A 20,412-nucleotide genomic window follows, 5' to 3' on the forward strand; every position below is an offset into this window, starting at 1 on the left:
TTGATCTTATCTCTGCTCATATTTATTTATGTAGCAAGACTTAGGTACTGGAAGAAGCACAAAAAGGAAAAAGGTATGGTCTTTACTGCAAGGTCCTTGAATAGTGAACAGAAAGACACATAAATTAATATACCTAACTCCTTTTTACCAAGTTGCTAATGCTAGCTAAAAATAGCTATTAGGATTTTATCTAATAGCTGAAGGAATAAAATTTTATACATGGATTTAGGGTCGAAGAGTGAAATGTATAGGGATTTATAGATGTCTTGATTGTGTTATGTTAAACCCAAGCTAGGTTTAAGGAGATAAGATCACTTGAGGCAAAGGCACATTGCTAGAAAAGAATTAGAGAATTAATAGAACAGGATTTATTTTAGAACTGCAGATTGCAAAATAGAATAGATTGTTTGATGACAACAGCACCCAATTTCTTCCTGTGCCATGTTTTTGTGTATAGTTTTTGCTTTAGTCACTTTGAATAGCAGTAAGGTATTCAGCAACTAATATTTTCTGAGTGATACAGCAATGGTAATGTTTTTTCTTGATTTGGCATTTTGTATGTTTGTCTTTGCTTTTTTCCTGTAGGTATTTGGTAATTTAAACTTTTTTCACATTAGAGCTTATTTCTCTTTTCTATGCCTTTCAAATCATCAGTTGCAATTTAGTTATATGTATATAGTGCATTTAGTACAATGTGCTAGAGTTTAGAGACATGCTTATAGAAAATGGGACTTAGGAAATCATAAATCATTGATTTTTTTTTTCCTAAGAAATTGAATTTGTATTGATAGGTGTTATCTACATCAACTGGCCTAACAAAAACAGTGTATAACCCGGCTGCTTTGAAGGCTGCACAAAAATCCTTACTTGTTTCTACTTCTGCAGTTGATAATAATGAAGCACAGAAAAAAAAACAGGTAAGAACACTGAGTATAGTGCACAGAATTTGCAAATAAGGAAGTTTTTCTTTGTGCAAATGCTGCTTCAGTACTTATCATAAATAAGACTAAAAGACTAAAAATGTGTACATTAGTTGCCACTGAAGCTTTATTTTTCATAGTGTAGAAATAACTTAATTTTTTCTTTGAAAGTTTCCCTTGATTGCTCTTTTAAACACACATACATATTTAAACTCTAAATTGCAAAAGTTTGCAAATAATTTTTGTTGTCATGTTTCTACAATTGGAATCATACTGCTCCTCTTGAATAATTTTTTTATCCTTAGTAATATGCCAATGGTATTTTTTGTCCCTGACTCCAGGAGGCACTGAAACTTCAGCAAGATGTAAGGAAAAGGAAACAAGAAATTTTAGAAAAGCACATTGAAACACAGAAGGTAAAATATTAAATTTGGAAGAATATATTTACAAATGTCATAATTTGTGGTAAATTTAATCTGAAAATATGCATAGTCCTGAGATAACAGGTTTACTATAATTGATAAAATGAAATATTTATCAATGATATTTTATTATCAGTCTAATGTGTTTTATTATCAATGTAAATACAGTTTGGGTTGCAGACTACATTTAGAGTAAGAATACTTAGGCAACAATATCAACAAATAGTTTAGAAAGTAAAATTATTGATATTTTAAATTGACAAATTTTTAGGGATTGAACTGAATTTCTGCTAGTTTGAAGTACAAGGCTATTACAAAAAGTTCATGGAAAATGGAGTAAAAAGGTAAATTGATTTTGGTGGAAAAAAGTTTTGAAATTCATGCGAATGAGGGATCTTAAGTTCACAGAAAAAAATTTATCTTTTAGTTTCATTGTCCATGAACTTTTGAGGTAACCTTGTATTGAAGTTGAAAAGCATGTATTAAATGGTGAATGTAGTTTAAATGGATCTGTGGTTATCAACATGAAGTGGAAATAAGATAGTGGTCATTCAGCTGTTGCTGCATAGCAATTTAATCAGCAGATAATGAAATGGAACCCTTTTCTCAATGACCTTTTTTTTTTACTTGCTTGATATCCTCTAGTTCTGTGTTATTTAGTAGAGTAGTCAGTAGCCACATCTAACTAAGTATATGGAATATGTCTCGTTCAAATCGAGATGTAAGTGTAACATACACACTGGATTTTAAAGATGAAGAGAAAAAGTAAAATCATGGTATTTGTAAAATCTTCGATATATTGGTCAAATAAAATATATGATGAAATTTTGTTTATTTTTAATGTGGCTCCTGGAAACTTACGGATAATCTATGTGACTGACATTTTTTTTGGACACTGTTGCTCTAATTTTTGATATTTAATTGATAAGTTGTCATTGTCAGTTTTTGTCTGGCAATGAAGGTTAGCTCTGTAACATTTCAGAAGATTGAAAATATAGAAACCATTTGAAATGTATGTCTTTTTAAATTCAAATTTGGATACACTTGATAAGAAATCAATAAAGCTTTACACCTAAAATCAAAGTCTTCTTGACTCAGAGAACCTGTACTATTTATTACATGGTTTCTTTGGCCCATTTTATATTTCTTATCTTGCTATCCATGTTGGGGATATCAGTTATTGTTACCTATGATAAAGTAATTAAGCATTCAGTTTTTCTAACACTTGATTATGTGATACGGTCTATAAAATTTTCCTCCTGCATATTCTGGGTTGCATGCTAAATTTGGCATGGGAATAGTTAGAGGTAGTAATATTAACAAGTAGATTAAAAAAGAAAAAAATTTTTTTTAAAGATTTATTTTATTTATTTGAAAAACAGTTACAGAGAGAGGAGAAACAGAGAGGTCTTCTATCTGCTGGTTCACTCGCCAGATGGCCGCAACGGCCGGAGCTGTGCCAATCTGAAGCCAGGAGCCAGGGGCTTCTTCTGGATTTCCCATGTGGGTGTAGGGGTCCAAGGACTTGGGCCATCTTGTACTACTTTAAAAAGGAAAATTTTTGACATTTCATATTGACAGCTTTTCAGGAATTGAATTGAATTTCTGCTGGTTGTGTGATTTGAGCTAATTTTGAGAGTTCCAAATAGCAATATAATTCTTCATAAAAAACAAGAGTAACACTTGAATTGAGTATAGTTAGTATCACCAAGTCTGCTGTCCTACTACCTTTTTTTTATTTTTTATTTTAAAGATTTATTTATTTATTTGAAAGTCAGAGTTATACAGAGAGAGGAGAGGCAGAGAGAGAGCAAGGTCTTCTGTCCTCTGGTTCACCCCCAATTGGCTGCAACAGTTGGAGCTGCGCTGATCCAAAGCCAGGAGCCAGGAGCTTCTTCCAGGTCTCCCATGTGGGTGCAAGGGCCTGAGGACTTGGGCCATCTTCTACTGTTTTCCCTGGCCATAGCAGAGAGCTGGATTGGAAGAGGGGCAGCTAGGACTCGAACCGGCACCCATATGGGATGCCAGCGCTTCAGGCCAGGGTGTTAACCCGCTGCTCCACAGCACCAGCCCCCGTACTACCTTTAAATATTTAATAGTTGTTAGCATTGTTGTGAATATATAAACTAAGAATGGTATTATTTACTTTTATATATACTTACTGTGTTCACTTTGTTAATAGTAGGAGTATGTTCAGATTTTTTCTGTTTTTAAAAATTCCACAGATGTTAATTTCCAAACTGGAGAAAAACAAAACAATGAAATCTGAAGATAAAGCAGAAATCATGAAAACTTTGGAGGTTTTGACAAAAAATATCACCAAGTTGAAAGATGAGGTCAAAGCTGCTTCTCCTGGACGCTGTCTTCCAAAAAGTATAAAAACCAAGACTCAGGTATTTTAATTTATGTCCATATTTCTACTTGGTAGATAATATTAAACATTAAATTTTTAGGATTCAGTTTTTTTTTCAGGTAATAACCTTTGTTAAAAATCTGACCCTTATATTTACTGTTTTCCTCTGTCATTGATAAATAAGTACAAACAAGTAAACTCTACTAGTCTTATAAAGATTTATTTTGTTTATTTATTTGTGTGGGGAGCAACCCGGACTAGACTGTTACTGGAATTAAGACTTATTCTATGCATCTGCTCTCCCACAATATGGCGCTGGGAGAGGAGAAAACAGTTTCTACACAGCTGCCTCCAGTTCAGCTAATAAACTGTAGGACTTGCTCCTGATTGGAGGAGAGCAGCGTACTCGGCGTGTGGGCAGCCTAGTTAGGATTGGCGGAGGAGGACTATAAAGGAGGAGAGAGACGGCATGCACCAGGAACATCTAAGGGGAACATCTAAGGGGAACATCTATCTGGAGGAACACCTGTGCAGCCCCCGAGAGAGCCGGCCGGCGGTGTGCCGCTCCCCTGCGGAAGTGGGGAATGTGGCGGGGGAACCGCCCTTCCACGGAGGTGGAAGGGACAGTAGCCAACCCGGGAAGAACCAGCAGCAAACCCGGGGAGGGCCGAGCAGACGAAAGAACAGCGCAGGGTTCAGTGTTGCTCCTCCACGAAGAGGGGGAGCGACAATTTGAAAGGCAGAGTTACAGAGAAGCAGAGGCAGAGAGGGAGAGAGGTCTTCCACCTGCTGGTTCACTGCCCAAATGGCCACAATAGCCAGAGCAGGGCCAATCTGAAGCCAGGAGCTTCTTCTGGGTCTCCCACATGGGTGCAGGTGCTCAAGGACTTGGGCCATTTCTACTGCTTTCTCAGGCAATAGCAAAGAGCTGGATTGGAAGTGAAGTAGCTGGGTCTCATACCAATGCCCATATGGGATGATGGTGCTGCAGTTGGCGGCTTTACCTGTTATGCCACAGCACCTGCCTTTGAACTTAAGTACTTGGTGATTTAAAGGTTAATGAAAGAGAAGTAACATTCTGGCAGCAATAGAGATAGATTGGGAAGGAAAATTCAGATAGATGCCTTAATTAGGTAAAGATAAGTGAATAAGTTGATTTCAGATTGTAATAAGTGATTAAAGAAAAAATGCAGGATTATACAATATTTATACCCAGTGTATATATATAAAATCATTAATATTATTAATTCTAATCGAAAACCATATGGTTCCTCTTTCTCATTTTGGGTTTTATCTTCTGGTTCCATAAGCACAGGTTGGACCTATTAATTTAATATTATTCGTAGATAGTCTCGTAATACATTCAAGATAGTTCTAAAATTGATGCAACAATACTATTTCCAACAACTGACTGAACAAAGAATAACTAAACCAAAATTTTTTTGCATTCTTTACAAACAAAACATCTGTATTCCACTATGGATATAAAGTCAGAACTCTGTTATAGGATTACTTTTTTTTGAAGACTTATTTACTTATTTGAAAGGCAGAGTTAGGGAGAGGCAGAGGCAGAGAGAAAGAAGTCTTCCATCCACTGGTTCACTCTCCAAATGGCTGCAACAAGCTACGCCAGGCCAAAGTCAGGAGCCATGAGCTTCTTCCTGGTCTCCCATGTGGGTGCAGGGACCCAAGCACTTGGGCCATCTTCTGCTGTTTTCCCAGGCTCATTAGCAAGCAGGGAGCTGGAACCAAAGTTATTCAGCCAGCACGTGGAGGCTTAACCTGCCACGCCACAGCATCGGCCCTAGGAGTACTTTTTTAATTCATTTGGTGTATGTATGTTATCAATTTATAAAGTTAAGTCTCTTTCTGTTTGTATTCAGTTTTGGATTCCCCTTCCTATGACCCCAATGCTTCTTGATTTAATGCTGTTTTGTTGTATAACTATGACATTAACATGGTTCAAAAGTCACTATATAAAAAACATGCATGGTTGAAGACCTTTCCCCTTTGATCTCTGATACTCTATCCCTAACCATCCCTTATTGGTAACCAGTATTATTAATTGTTGGTTGATCCTTCTAATGATTCTTTTTATAGATATATGTACATATGTCAATTTGTGTGTAAGTATTTTTTCCTACCTAAAATACACACACACACACATAAACATACATACATATATAGCTTGTTAGAACCTTGCATTTTTTGTGGTTGCCCCCCACCCCATTTTCTTCTCATAGTTTTTCTGTGAAAATTATTCCATATCATCACATAGAAATCTCACTGTGGCTACTGTACTCAAAATGAATTATGGGAAAATCAGTAGAAGTAGTAGCAAGTTAAGAGGCTGTTACAATACTATGAATCAGAGAGTTGATGGCTTAAACTAGAGTGCTGTAATATTGGGGATTAAATATATATGTATATGTATTAAATGGGAATGTTTAAAAGTTCCTTATAAAAAGTTTGACAGAAATATGGAATATTGATTATTGTCGCCAAGAATACTAATTCATCACTCTTTTTTAGATGCAAAAAGAATTGCTTGACACAGAACTGGATTTATATAAGAAGATGCAAGCTGGAGAAGAAGTCACTGAACTTAGGAGGAAATATACAGAATTACAGCTGGAAGTATGTTTCATTACATATATACAATATACTTAAAAGGAGCAGATATAGTTGTAGTGGTTAATTTGAAAATATGTTCTCTTCATTTTAGTCAACAATTGCTGATTGGTATTCATATAGGGATGTTGATAAAGGAAGGTGGTTAAATTTTTCAGAGTTAAGGGAGGAAAATCTCATTTAACGTGAATTCTACTATAAACTTCCATTAGCCCCTCCATTTCTAGTGGATTTTTTTTCCTTTCTATTTTTAGTATATTCTTCCTGGGATTGAAAACTATTAGACTTTTCAGGTATTCTTAGGGAGATGCATATATATATATATATTTGTCTATACAGGCATATTAAGTTGCTTTAAGAATAAGACTTTCAGTGTTAGAACTGTATTGAAAAACATGCTAGCTTAAGTTTTGCCTATAGATGGTGCTGTGGGTGTTTATAAAAGAAAATAAACTTAATTTTGTTAGATGGTTATTTATATAAGAAACCTATGTCCTATTATATGAAATGACAATTTTTAATAATTAGCAAAAAGATGGTTAAAAATTAGTTATATTTTGAATATAGAATAGACATTAATGTCATTACTATACTTGGTACATGTCTGCATTTAACCATTGTTTGACACAATGATTTTAATGTTTTGTATCTTATTTAGCCTGAAAATGTTTTTTTCCTTCAAATTTATTGACAATAATTTTTTTTTTGGCATAGAAGAAATCTATGTTGAGCACTGCCTTCTAAATATTAAAGACTTGACATTTAGCAGTGACCAGACTTGTCTTAAGGCCCTATTTTGCCTGAAAGTCTTAAGAAGCCATAGGATATTGTCTTAAACCTGCAAAAATTTGCATTCTTTGAGAACTAGATGGAATTGCATATGTATTCTCCCCAAGACAATAGGTTTTGGAAAAGATTTCTTCTTTGTTAATGCAGAAATTGTGTTTTTCCCTTTTTGGAGGTTTTATGCTAGTGTTGGTGCTACTTTAAAAAACCATTTTCAAAATTCATGTCCATAATTTTAGTAAATAAATAATAGTGGTACCAAAATTCTTTACTAATTTGACTCCTTTCTTCTGATATAACTAAACATTGAATAACTTTTTCTTTTATGATAGCTTATTTATTTTGCAGTTAATCTTAGTGTGTACCAGTAATGAGTGTATTCATTCATCACAATAATTCTGTTAGTTGTTAACAGATGTGGTGAAAAAAGGTTTTGAGGTCGAGTAAATTTGGTAAGGGTTATATTAAACATCCTTTTTGACTATAGGTTTTTGAAGAGGCTTTTAATTTGTGAATCTCCAAAAATATGTATTAAGTGTTGCTCAAACTTTTTTGTCCATGAACTTTTATTTTCAAGGAATATTTTGAGATGAATATTCCTGAGTGTACTTTTATGTATGCTGCTCTATTATGAGCCTTTAAGTGTATTATTTAGATTTTTTCATAGTTTATTTTTTACTTGACGTAAAAAGTTGGGGATGTCTGTACAGAAATTTGTGTGTATGTGCGTATACTCAGACATATTATCATATCAAATTAACATGACCATCTCCTCCCATACTTAATTTTTTATGAAAATAGAAGATTTAGATCCCTACTAGCAATTTTCAAGTATATAGTATGTTATTATTAAATATTTTCACCATGCTGTACAATAGATGTCCAGAATTTCCATCTAACTGAAACTCTCTTTTGACCAACATACCATGCTTCATACCCACAACCCTGATAACTACTATTTTATTCTCTGCTTCTATGAGTTCAGTTTTTTAGATTCCACATTTAAGTGAAGTCATACAGTATTTGTATTTCTGTGCCTGGCCTCTTTTTAACTTTTCAAAAAGAAAAAAGAAAAAAGAATTAGGTAAAACTTGTTAATTAACTAGATATGAACACTGAAGGAAAGGGTGCAATTAGACATTTCTTTCACTTAGCCTTGTTATTTGGATTTCAGATCATTATTTTAGCTAATGTTAAGATTAACTGTTTTGAGATAAGAAACTAAAATAGTAGTAGAGATTCAACTGTTGTGCCAGCTTGACATTTCCACTTGTAAATCTAAACATCTTAAACAGTCAACATGTTCAAAATTATTCTCATTACTTACTCCTAAAGTCCATGGCTATTGGGATAAAAGTCAAAATCCTTTAAGTTATGTGCATGATTTTTTTTAAAGATTTATTTATTTATTTGAAAGTCAGAGAGAGAGAGAGGTCTTCCATCCAATGGTTCACTCCCCAATTGGCCGCAATGGCTGCAGCTGCGCAGATCTGAAACCAGGAGCCAGGAGCTTCCTCCGGGTCTCCCACGTGGGTGCAGGGGCCCAAGGACTTGGGCCATCTTCTACTCCTTTCCCAGGCCACAGCAGAGAGCTGGATCAGAAGTGGAGCAGCCGGGACTCTAACCGGGGCCCATATCGGATGCCGGCGCTTTAGGCCAGGGCGTTAACCCAGTGTGCCACAGCGCCAGCCCCATGTGTGCATGATTTGAATTTGTCTCTCCATCCTCATCTGTCCAGTTGCACTGAGTTTTATTCAGTATTTGTAAAACCATATCCTTTTTAACCTTGATTCCATTGTTCTTACTCTAGGCTTTTTTGTTGTTTCTTCATTGATTTGTTGAGCAAATACTAAGTTCAACCTTATTCAACAGTAGCTTAAGTACTATTGTAGGTGTTGGAAATAAAGCAGAGACTAAACCAGATAAAAACACCTTCAGGGTGGTTTAGTTCACTGCACATCTTTGAAGTTCTGTCCTGTTCATATCTTTACATTATTTTAAAGTAAGTCATTTGCTTTTTGAGTAATTTCTCATTGATATAATTAAGTAACTTGTTTAATGTTTCTTTACCCCTCTAAGATTTGAGTTTCATGAGGGTAAGAATTTAAACAGGAAGTGTTCAATAAATATTTGTGGTTTAAAGGAATGGTACACTATTCATACTTTTCATATTCATATCATATAAAATAGTATGCTACATTGGTCTCATAATCATGTTAGTAATAAATGATTAAAATGATGAATTTAAGAGTACTGTGAATCAACAGGCAAAGAAAGAGAAACATTATATTTGAACATCAAAACTGGCAAAGTAGGTTTATTATGTGTAGGTATTATGTATCTGTATATTTACTTCTGTAATTATATTTAATATTGTATATTATTTATAAATCTAAAGTCACTGATCATCTTGTAATATACCCTGATGATTTAGAGAACAAGAACTTAGAACAAGAGAAAGGTGCTTTTAATAATTTCAGAATTTTAATGTTAAAAATTTTGTCTGAATTCATTAGCTGCCTAAAATTGCTTTGATTTTCAAGACTAAAACTGTGGCTTATATAATTTGATCTTTTTTATTTTAATATTTATTTATTTATTTACTTGAAAGAGTTACACGTAAGAGAGGGAGAGATGGAAATTGATCTTCCATTTGTTACTTCACTCCCCAAATGGCTGCAGTGGCTGGGGCTAAGCCAGACCAAATCTGGGAGTCTGGAATTCAGTCTGGGTTCCCATGGAGGTGGCAAGGACCCAGGCAGTTGGGCCATCCTCTGCTGCCCTCCTGGGTGCATTAGCAAAGAGCTGGATTGGAAGTGGAACAGCCATGACCCAAACTGGTACTCAGGTAGGGTGCTTGTGTTACAGGAGGCAGCTTAACTGCTGCGCCACAATGCTGGCCCCTATTTGATCCTTTTATATGGTATTATTTGAATATGATGACATATTGCTTAAAATTTTGACACCTCTGCCAGAGTATAACACTTTGCTTCTGTTAGTATAGGTTGACATTTTCTAATTCAAAATACTCCAAAGATTTGAATTTTGTGGTTAGAGATGCTCAGCTGGGAAACTGTACAAATACTACAAAATCTGAAAAGCTAAAATCTGAGTTATTTTTGGACTCAGTATTTTATATAAAGAGATATTCAGCCTGAAAATCCAGAATTGTTAACCTGTGTATCTGATCTCTTTTAGGCTGCAAAACGAGGGATTCTTTCATCTGGTCGGGGTAGAGGAATACATTCAAGAGGTCGAGGTACAGCTCATGGCCGAGGCAGGGGTCGAGGTCGAGGGCGAGGTGTGCCTGGTCATGCTGTGGTGGATCACCGTCCCAGGGCATTGGAGATTTCTGCATTTACAGAGAGTGATAGAGAAGATCTTCTTCCTCATTTTGCGGTACTTTCTTACTACCCAACAAACAAATACTGATGATCATCATTGAGGATAATAGATATGATTAAAGAGGAAATTATGAAAAAGACATGAGTAATTTAAACTCAGTAATCTGAACAAAGGGTTTGATTAATCTATGATAATCTTTATTAATTTTAATTTAATTTTCTGGAAAAAATGTCACAACTCTTACACTTAGTTGGCTTTTAAAATACTGTGAAATGAATGACTTAAACTTTAATATTTCAGAGAGGAAATTCCTTTAGTTAGTTTTATTTCATATTTATTTTTAAGGAGATAGTTAACATGTTACCTTTCATTTTTTTTTTATGTTAAAGTGGAATTTATTTGTTGATACTGTGGTCTTGATCTAGCTGACCCAGATTGAAAATAAGATAAAATTTTGATATGAGATCTTGAAGTTGCCTTATAAGCAGTGTCAGGGCTTAATTAAGGAGTCTATCTACTTATAATCAATTTATCTGTAAGAAAGGAGAATGGCATTCTAGTCACTGCTAATCTATTATTTAATTTGTACTTTCTGGGATTCATTAGATTCATCTGCAGAATGAAGAAGATTACACCTGCCTACAGGCCCTTTTGACTTAAAAGTTGTGATTCTTAGTGGTATCCCAAAGATTAGTTACTAAGCATCAGTTTTACCCTCAGCATTACGGTAATTGCTCCAGAGAGATGAAGGAAATAATCAGTTTTTTATCCTGAAGGTTTTTACATATATTGGTTTCACAAAACCAGTTAAAGTAAACTATGAAGATAATTTGCAATCAACTTAAATTTATTAAACACTATAAGTACTTTATTAACTTAGGGAAGTAACTTTTATAATGGCATACGATGGAAGAAATAATAGAGGAAATTTAATGAGGTAATAAAACTGGAGGTTAGATCTTAAAGTATAGGTAAGCTTTTGTAGATAGGTACACAAAAAATTTAGGCTTGTGAAAAGTCAGATTTAACTGTAGAAAGGCTTACAACTCTGTCAGGACATAAAGAGGTATTGAAAGAAATGATTTAAGAAATAACTAAAATGATTAATATTTAAGGATGAGGAATCTAGGAAGTCCTGTGCTTAGTGGACTCAGAGGGAAAAAGGAAGGAGCTAGAAAAGTTTGAGATAATATAGCCCAGCTCTTTCCTGCAATGCATCCCACTTTCATACGCTTCCACAGAGAAAAAGAGATCCAGGTAACTTAAGTGTCTTGTGAAGCTAATCAGGAAACTAGAAATAAATCTGCTAAAATAATGCAAACAAGCAAGGTGAGTTTGCTATGATTGTGGTTTGGTGAGACTAAGATTTAAAAATTTTTCTTTTTAATTTATTTTACTTGAAAGACAAATAGATCTTCCACAAAACAGTTCGCTCACCAAATGCCTGAAACAGCCAGACTAAAACTGGGAACCTGGAATCAATCTGGGATTTCCACGTGATGGCAGGAACCCAAGCACTTGAGCCATCATCTGTTGCCTCCTGGGGTGTGTGGAAACAGGAAGCTGGACTGGAAACAGGGGAGCTGGGACTCAAAGCAGGCAATCCAAGAAGGGATGCTGGTGTCCCAAGTGGTGATTTAATAACTGCCAAATTCCAACCCCTAATATGGTTTTGATTTGAAAAATATTCAGAGAAGAAAATTCTTACATGCGCCTAGAGAGTCAAACTCCACTCAGAAGTCAGCAGTGATAATTCACATTTCAAAATTGACTATAAACATTGGGATGAACAAAATGTTTTCCTTAAGTTACCCACTGGGATTAGTAGTAATAAAAGATAACAGCCAAAACTTGTGGAGCCCTTATTTTGTGGCAGGTATAGTTATGAGTACTTTATAATAACTTATTGTGAGTAGTTTGCATAATCATATGAGGTAGGTTCCTTTATTATGCCCATTATTTTATAGATGAGGAAAATGAAACAAGAGATTGAAGTAACTTGTTCAAGTTTACATAGCTAATATTAATTGGCAGAGTTGAGATCTGGGTGTCTTTAGAGAGTTCTTTTTATATAAATTTTCTCTGTATTGTATATATATTTAATGAGATTATGGATGTGATTTTATTTTGGGGTAAAAAGGAACATACTAATTATATATAAAGGACTAGAATTTTATTTGGTCATATAGAAAAGTCTTCCTATACATGAAAAAAAAAAGTCCACACCAAAAACAGTCCTAATGTAATGTGATTAGCTTTTAAATACCCTTAAAATAGTATATTGTGTAGTGGAGCATATGGCACAGTTAGAATGTCAACCTTTCAAATCAGAAAATCTGGACTCTCATCTTGGTATTATTATTATTATTATTTTGGGAAAGTTATTTAAATTTTCTGAATCTTTTTCCAATTTATTGAAATGATACTAAAAACTCATAAAATAATCTAAGAATTTGATATCCTGAGATTGGACTGATGAATATAAGAAGAAATTCAGGCTTTGACCATTGTTTCCTTCATTTAAAAAATATTTCAATAGAATGTAAGTTTTACTAATTCTTGAAAGTATAGAATTATAAGTAATATTGAAAGGTAGGACCACTCCTTTTTCTTATAAAGTACTAAAATGAATTTTTAACCATTCTTTTCTGTTAACCAGTATGAATTGTTACATATTCTCTGTTATATTTATTAGTATTTAATGTTTTAAATGCCATTAGGATTTTTTTTGGATATTTCAAAATATTTATTTGGGGGAAATACTTTTTTTTAATTTAAAGCAATATGGTGAAATTGAAGATTGTCAGATTGATGACTCTTCACTTCATGCAGTAATTACATTCAAGACAAGAGTAGACGCTGAAGTAGTAAGTATTAAAAACTTATCAAAAATTCAAATTTAAATGTATAAACACTGCTTTTAAGTTTTAATATAGACTAATTTTAGATAATTTTTATTAATATAAAGAGGACAGATCTCGTGTATTTCATAGATACAATTCTAAGCTAACCGTACTACCCTTTTTCCCTTTCTATCCACAATCCTCCCTCTGTCCTTCCTTCTTACATTCTTCCTTCCATTTTTTTCCTTTAGACTAATTTTTTTTTTACTTACTGAGTAATTATGTTTCAATAATAGGTAGAGTCTATGAAATAGGAATGGCCTAATGCAGTTAGGCAAGTCTATATATAATATATAATTAGAACATATATGGTCATTTGCCAAGTTCAGTGGCAAATTATATTGTCTTGAGACCAAAAATTTCCTTTTCTTTCTTTTTATAGGAGATAGGGTCTTCACACTTTCCATTATTCTTTTCTTCAACTGGCGCAGAGCAAGATCTGCTTTGAGTGTTGAGGGACAAGTAAAAATTGACTAATCTTGATGTCCATCCTTAACCATCCTTATCTGATGGCTGTAGAGAAGTTCCAGTAGCTCAACATACCCCCCAACAAGATCTCTACTACTTGCTATATTATACCCAAAACACATATATGCTCTAGCTTTTAGGATACTTAGTAGAGTTGTCTTGAACTATATACTTAATTGCCCTTCCAAGGACTGACCAGAAATATATAAATACAAATATATACAAAACTTTGTTTTTAATTTGGGCTTAAATGATTAAAAAAACGAAAGTGTAAGAGGTGTGGGGGACTCATAGTCTTCTGTATTTTTTCTTCATGAATTGTAGAAAAGATAAAGTAACTATTTTGTCCATGTCTTTTTTTTTTTTTTCCTCAAGAACAAAATCATTTTTCCAAACATTTAACTCTGTTTTTTTGGGAAGATTGAGATACTTTTCAGAAGCTTTACGTTGATTGTGACCTAAATCAGTTTTGAAACACCTTCTAAGTTGACATATATTCTTTGTAGTGAATCTTTTTTTGCCATTAAAATGATATGTTGTTGAAGACTTCACTGTAGGAGTTATTCTTAAGGCATTTTAACTAGTATAAATCTGAAGCTAATAACTCAGAAAAACGTTCAACTGGATCCCTGGAGCAATCTTGTTTTTGGTAGTGGAAGGAGGTATAGTGGGTTGTTTTTTAGAATAGATTCCTGATGGTCTATTGTTTTTTATTTTAAAGTCTAGTTAAGTATTCTCATTTAAGAATCATTTGCAAAAATGAAAAGTAATTTCTACTTGACAAGAGTTTGGAACTTTCTTGTAAACTTGTATGTGTGCTATATTGAAAAACTAGAACTTGATCAAGTTTTCTTTTACAGGTATTATTGAGTACAAGTTTAGATAAGCTTTCTTTCTTGGTGGCTTCAATGATGATTTTCATTCCATCGTTACATATGTAGTTTGAGTAGCATATCTCAATGTGTCATTCATTTTTTAAGTAATGCTATTATAAGGTAATGTTAACTGTTAATGTACAAATGGTTAAAATATTACAAATATTTTAAGAACTTTCAAAAACATGTGTACTACTCCCTGTTTACTTACATGGCTAAGAAAAAAAAATTCTTGCTTAAATAATTTCTGGAGGTTTCCTGTTGTTCAGACCTAGTGACACATGTCTTTTTTGTTGGGTCTTGCTTTTTCTACCTTACATGTGTATTTTTATGCTTTCATATATGATGTATATTTTTTTTCCAAAATGAATAGGTGTCAGGTAAAAATACCCGGTTTAATAAAGATTTAACACTGAATTATGTGAAAGTTGAATAAGTGATAGAATAACTAAGATGAGTCCGGCGCTACAGCTCAATAGGCTAATCCTCCACCTAGCGGCGCCAGCACACGGGGTTCTAGTCCCGGTCGGGGCGCCGGATTCTTTCCCGGTTGCCCCTCTTCCAGGCCAGCTCTCTGCTGTGGCCCAGGAAGGCAGTGGAGGATGGCCCAAGTGCTTGGGCCCTGCACCCCATGGGAGACCAGGAGAAACACCTGGCTCCTGCCTTCGGATTAGCGTGGTGCGCCGGCCACAGCATGTCAGCCGCGGCGGCCATTGGAGGGTGAACCAATGGCAAAAGGAAGACCTTTCTCTCTGTCTCTCTCTCTCCTCTCTCTCACTGTCCACTCTGCCTGTCAAAAAAAAAAAAAAAAAAAAAAGAATAACTAAGATGAAAGCTAGATCTAAAGAGTTACCTCTTCAAGGTAAATACCATTTTATTTGGATTTACTCAGTAGGCTGAAGAGAATAACTACTACTGCTATGATAAACATTTGAAATTGAGTAATAAAAGTTGTTAAACTACCAACATATCCTTAACCCAAAAAGTTTCTTAAAAGTCTGTAACATTCTATTTTGAAAAGAATATAAAATTCAGTTGAAGCTTTTCTCAGGCAAGCAGAATATAGACTAGTGATTTTCAAGCTTCTAGATTTCAAGGAAATAATATATAGAAATTTAAAAATCAATATGTTTGGGGTCAGCACTGTGGTGTAGTAGGTTAATCTTCTGCCTGCGGTGCTGGCACCCCATATGGGCGCTGGTTCTAGCTCCGACTGCTCCTCTTCCAGTCCAGCTTTCTGCTGTGGCCTGGAAAGCAGCAGAAGTTGGCCCAAGTCCTTGGGCCCCTGCACCCATATGGGAGACCGGAAAGAAGCACCTGGCTCCTGGCTTCAGATGGGCGCAGCTCCAGCTGTTGCGGCCATTTGGGGAGTGAACCAACGGATGGGAGCCATTTCTCTCTGTTTCTTCCTTTCAATGTCTGTAACTCTGCCTCTCAAATAAATAAATACAATCTTTAAAAAAATCAATATGTTTGACATAAGGACGCCAATTTTTTTTTTTTTTTTTTTGAAAGGCAGAAAGAGAGAGTAGAGACAGATAGATCTCCCATCTATTATTTCTCTCTTCAAACACCTTGAAGAGCCTATGCTGGAACAGGGCTAAGCCAAGAGCCAGGAACTCCATTTGGGTCTTCCACATGGATGGCAGGACCCAACTACTCAAGCCATCACTGAATGCTTTCCAGGATGTGCAGTAGCAAAAGCTGGAACTGGGAGCAGAGTTGGGAATTGAACCTAGGCACACCAATATGGGATGCAGGCATCTTTCTCTATCCCCCCACCCCATTACTCCACATTTCAAATACATAAGTCATTAAAAATATATTTATATATAAATTTTAGAATGACCTTATTTGGTTCTAAAGAGATAGAAAAATTTATGGAAAAATCAACATCTTAATAATATTATAACTTCCTCGAGAATGGCATTGCTTTTCAAGTTCTCCAGTCTGTTTGTATCCTTTAAGAACATTAAAGTTTTCTTTATAAAGATCATAAATGCTTATAAATTTCTCCCCGATATCTCCTCTTTTCAATGCTATTTTAAATGAGAGCTCCTCTTTCATTATATGTTCTAATATACATACTGATTGTATGTAGGAAGAACAAACATCTGTTTTTATTAGATATCTAACTGCCATGTTAATTACTTTTTGATAGTTGTAATTTCATTCTCTTGGATTTTTTCAGTAGTCATTCAATCATAACTTCATTAAAATAATAGTTTTACTTATATCTCTTACATTTCTACACTTCGCACTGTTAGTACTTTCAGAAAAATATTAAAAACACTAGTAATAGTATCTTGATAAAATATATTAAAATGCTTCTAGTATTTTTAGTATTAGATGCTGGCTTTTTGTGTTAAAGTCGAATACAAACTATGCTTTATTAAAAACTACCAAAGATTTTTTTAATCCAAAATGGATTTTATCCTGTGTTTGTATATTTCTAGGATGATGAAGGTTTTTTTTTCTTTCCTTTCATCTATTTATATGCTTTTTTATTACTGTACTAGCCATTTACTTTTGATGTATATCCCATTGTATTTTTCTTTGATAAGTCACTGAAGTCTGTCCTTTTTTTCAATTTTTTGTTTTGTTTTTACTTCTAAAATACATATTTTTAAGATTGATTTTGGGAGGAATGTTATTTTCATTAGGTACAAATGAATATTACTTTTACTTTTTGAAAAAATGGAAATGTTTCCATTTTTCTTTGTACTCTGAGATAATTTAAGTAGCATTGTAGATATGTTTCTTAAAAGTTTATAGGAATTTATCTGTGAAATAATTTTTAAAGCATACTTTTTTTTTGGACAATCAAAGACAGAAAGGTCTTCCTTTTTCCATTGGTTCACACCCCTAATGGCTGCTACGGCCGACGCGCTGCGGCTGGCATGCTATGCCGATCCGAAGGCAGGAGCCAGGTGCTTCCTCCTGGTCTCCTATGTGGGTGCAGGGCCCAAGCACTTGGGCCATCCTCCACTGCACTCCCAGGCCACAGCAGAGAGCTGGACTGGAAGAGGAGCAACTGGGACAGACTCCAGCGCCCCAACTGGGACTAACCCGGGGTGCTGGCGCCGCAGGCAGAAGATTAGCCAAGTGAGCCGCGGTGTTGGGCAACATACCTTTTTTTTTTAAAGATTTATTTATTTGAAAGATTTACGGAGAGAGGTCTTCCATCCATTGGTTCACTCCCCAAATGGCTGCAACAGCCAGGGCGGGGCCAGACCAAAGCCAGGAGATAGGAGCTTCTCGGTCTCCCATGTGGGTGCAGGTACACAAGCACTTGGGCCATCTTCTGCTGCTTTCTCAGGAACAATAGCAGGGAGCTGGATCAGAAGTGGAGCAACAGGGACTTGAACCTGCACTCATGTGGGATGCTGGCATCTTAGTGGCTTTTCCTGCTACACCATAATCTTTTAAAAAGCCTTTTTGGGGGGCCAGCACCATGTTGTAGCAGGTAAGGCATCGAGTCCCAGATGCTCCAATTCTGATCCAGGCGCCTGGGAAAGTAGTGGAAAATGGCCCAAGCTCCTAGCTTCAGATTGGCCCAACTCTGGCCGTTGTGACCATTTGTGGATTGAACCAGCAGATGGAAGGTCTCTCTGTCTCTCCATCTCTCTTTGTCTCTGTAACTCTGCCTTTCAAATAAATAAAGTTTTTTAAAAAATGTTCTTTTTATTTGCTGTATTTGTATACACTTTTATGCTGACTTTGTTTATACTTTGGTAGTTTTTCCAAAAAAATTTTTTTATCTGGATTGTTAATTAAGGTGAACAAATTTAATCTTATCTTCATTTGAGGTTATTTCTGCCACATACTTCCTTTCTTAGTTTATGAATTTAGCATTTCACCCCACTTTTACCTTTTTGACTACTTCCACCTTGCTCAAGTAGACATCTTATGGAATATAAAATGGTGTTCTTTATTAACATATTATAAGTGATAATGTAGTTTGTCTTTCCAAGTGAATTTTAGTGAAATGCTTGCAGAAGTCTTGACTGCCACAGTGCATTGTTATGAAAAGCACTGATCTAGTTCATATTAATTATTATGTAGTGGTGATAGAGACAATATGATATTGCACTTGGCCAAAAGATTCTGAAGGTCACAGGACAAAAAAGCATCAGAATAACCAAGAATATTGTGAAAAGAATGAAGAATAATTTATTATGAAATTAAAAAAATATAGAAGTGGTATGGAATAAACAGATGATAGATCTGTTTCTGTACTCTTTTATTCTGAGTATATGTAAGGGTTTTAGTATTATCACAAAGGAGTTATTTTGAATAAAACAAGGAATAAAGACAGATTATTTACTAAGTGGTGTTAGGACAGCCCACTATTTATTTGAGGGGAAAAGGGCATTATGTCTTTTATTTTGTATATATAAATAAATTCAAATTGAATAAGAGGTTTTTTTTTTTTAAATGATTTTATTTATTTATTTGAATGGCAAAAAGAGAGATTGATCTTCCATCCATGGGTTCATTTCCCAAATGGCTGCAGTAGCCATGGCTGGGCCAGATGGAAGCCAGGAGCCTTAACCCTATCTTGGTCTCTTATGCATGTAGCAGGGGCCCAAACATTTGTGCCATCTTCTGCTGCTTTCTAGGTGCATTAGCAAAAGCTGAGTTTGAAGTAGAACAGCCAAGTTTCAAACCAGTGCTCATTCATTGAAATGCTAGCATTTTGGGTGGTGGATTACCCCACTGCGTCACAAGGCCGGCCTGGTTTTTTTTTTTTTTTTTTCTTTCTTTTTCTGTTTTTAATAAAACTAGAAAAGGCTGGGGAATTTCTGAAAATAGTAAATGTAGAGAGGGCTTTTAAAAATATGGTACAGTATTCGAAAAGGAAAATGTTGACAAATTCTAATATATGAAAATCTGAAACTTCATGGGAAAAAAAACAAAAAGAACAACCACCCTTTCATCTTCAGTAAAAGCATACATTATAAACAGAATCGGAATCCAGCTGAGGAAGATAACGTTGCCATACATTTGACAAACTCCATTCAATTAGAATATAGACAGGCCATTGCTTGAGAAGTAAAGAAGTATTTTATTCCTATAGAAAGTCACACATATTTACAAAAAGACAAAATTGTTCATGTCAATAGAAGTGAGTTTGTTAATTATATAAACACACATGTGCGTATAATATGTATATTATATATCCATTCATTCAAGAAAAATGACATATAATGTGGATATTGAAAAGTATCTGAAAAATCAATTGTAATAATTTAAGAAGATATAAATTAGTAAAATATGTTCCCATAAACATATCATATATACTTGTGTACACAAAGTTTTCTGGTATATATGTAGAAAAATACTTGTGGGATTTTATTCCAAACTCTCCATAGAATAGTGGTTACCTCTTGAGGATAGGATAACCATGTGTTAGAATTTTTTACATTATATGGTCTGAAATTTTGAATTAAAAAAAAATGTGTGGGCTGCAGAAGGATTTGTCTAGAGATTTTATGTTGTAAATTACCTGAAATATTATTTATTAAATTTTCTGTTTATTATAAAATGTTGTTAAAGTGAAAGTAACTATGGAATATAAATAATGTTTCTAATAACATTAGGAATTTTTGTTCTTGAATTACATTTACATCTTCATTAAGCAAAAACTCAGTTATTTCAAAGATTTACATAGTCTAATAGTCGGGTTTCCAATGGAGCAAAGTTATT

At 34.6% G+C, this 20,412-nt stretch overlaps 1 protein-coding gene across 21 annotated transcripts in view; it reads left to right on the forward strand.

The window, feature by feature from the left end:
- RBM26 (RNA binding motif protein 26) overlaps positions 1–20,412 on the forward strand; it is an 86,461-nt gene that overhangs the window by 54,180 nt on the left and 11,869 nt on the right. For 18 of the 21 annotated variants that reach the window (XM_051850561.2, XM_008260084.4, XM_051850567.2 and 15 more), the window contains 6 exons: positions 792–917; positions 1,262–1,336; positions 3,568–3,735; positions 6,228–6,332; positions 10,311–10,511; positions 13,238–13,324. In XM_051850561.2, the coding sequence (XP_051706521.1) occupies positions 792–917; positions 1,262–1,336; positions 3,568–3,735; positions 6,228–6,332; positions 10,311–10,511; positions 13,238–13,324 (762 nt within the window). The remainder of the gene's footprint in view (positions 1–791; positions 918–1,261; positions 1,337–3,567; positions 3,736–6,227; positions 6,333–10,310; positions 10,512–13,237; positions 13,325–20,412) is intronic. The other 3 variants (XM_051850569.2, XM_051850570.2, XM_070048401.1) reach the window with 1 other exon arrangement.

The sequence above is a fragment of the Oryctolagus cuniculus genome, chromosome 9 (genome assembly GCF_964237555.1).
Source record: "Oryctolagus cuniculus chromosome 9, mOryCun1.1, whole genome shotgun sequence".
Lineage (NCBI taxonomy): Eukaryota > Metazoa > Chordata > Mammalia > Lagomorpha > Leporidae > Oryctolagus > Oryctolagus cuniculus.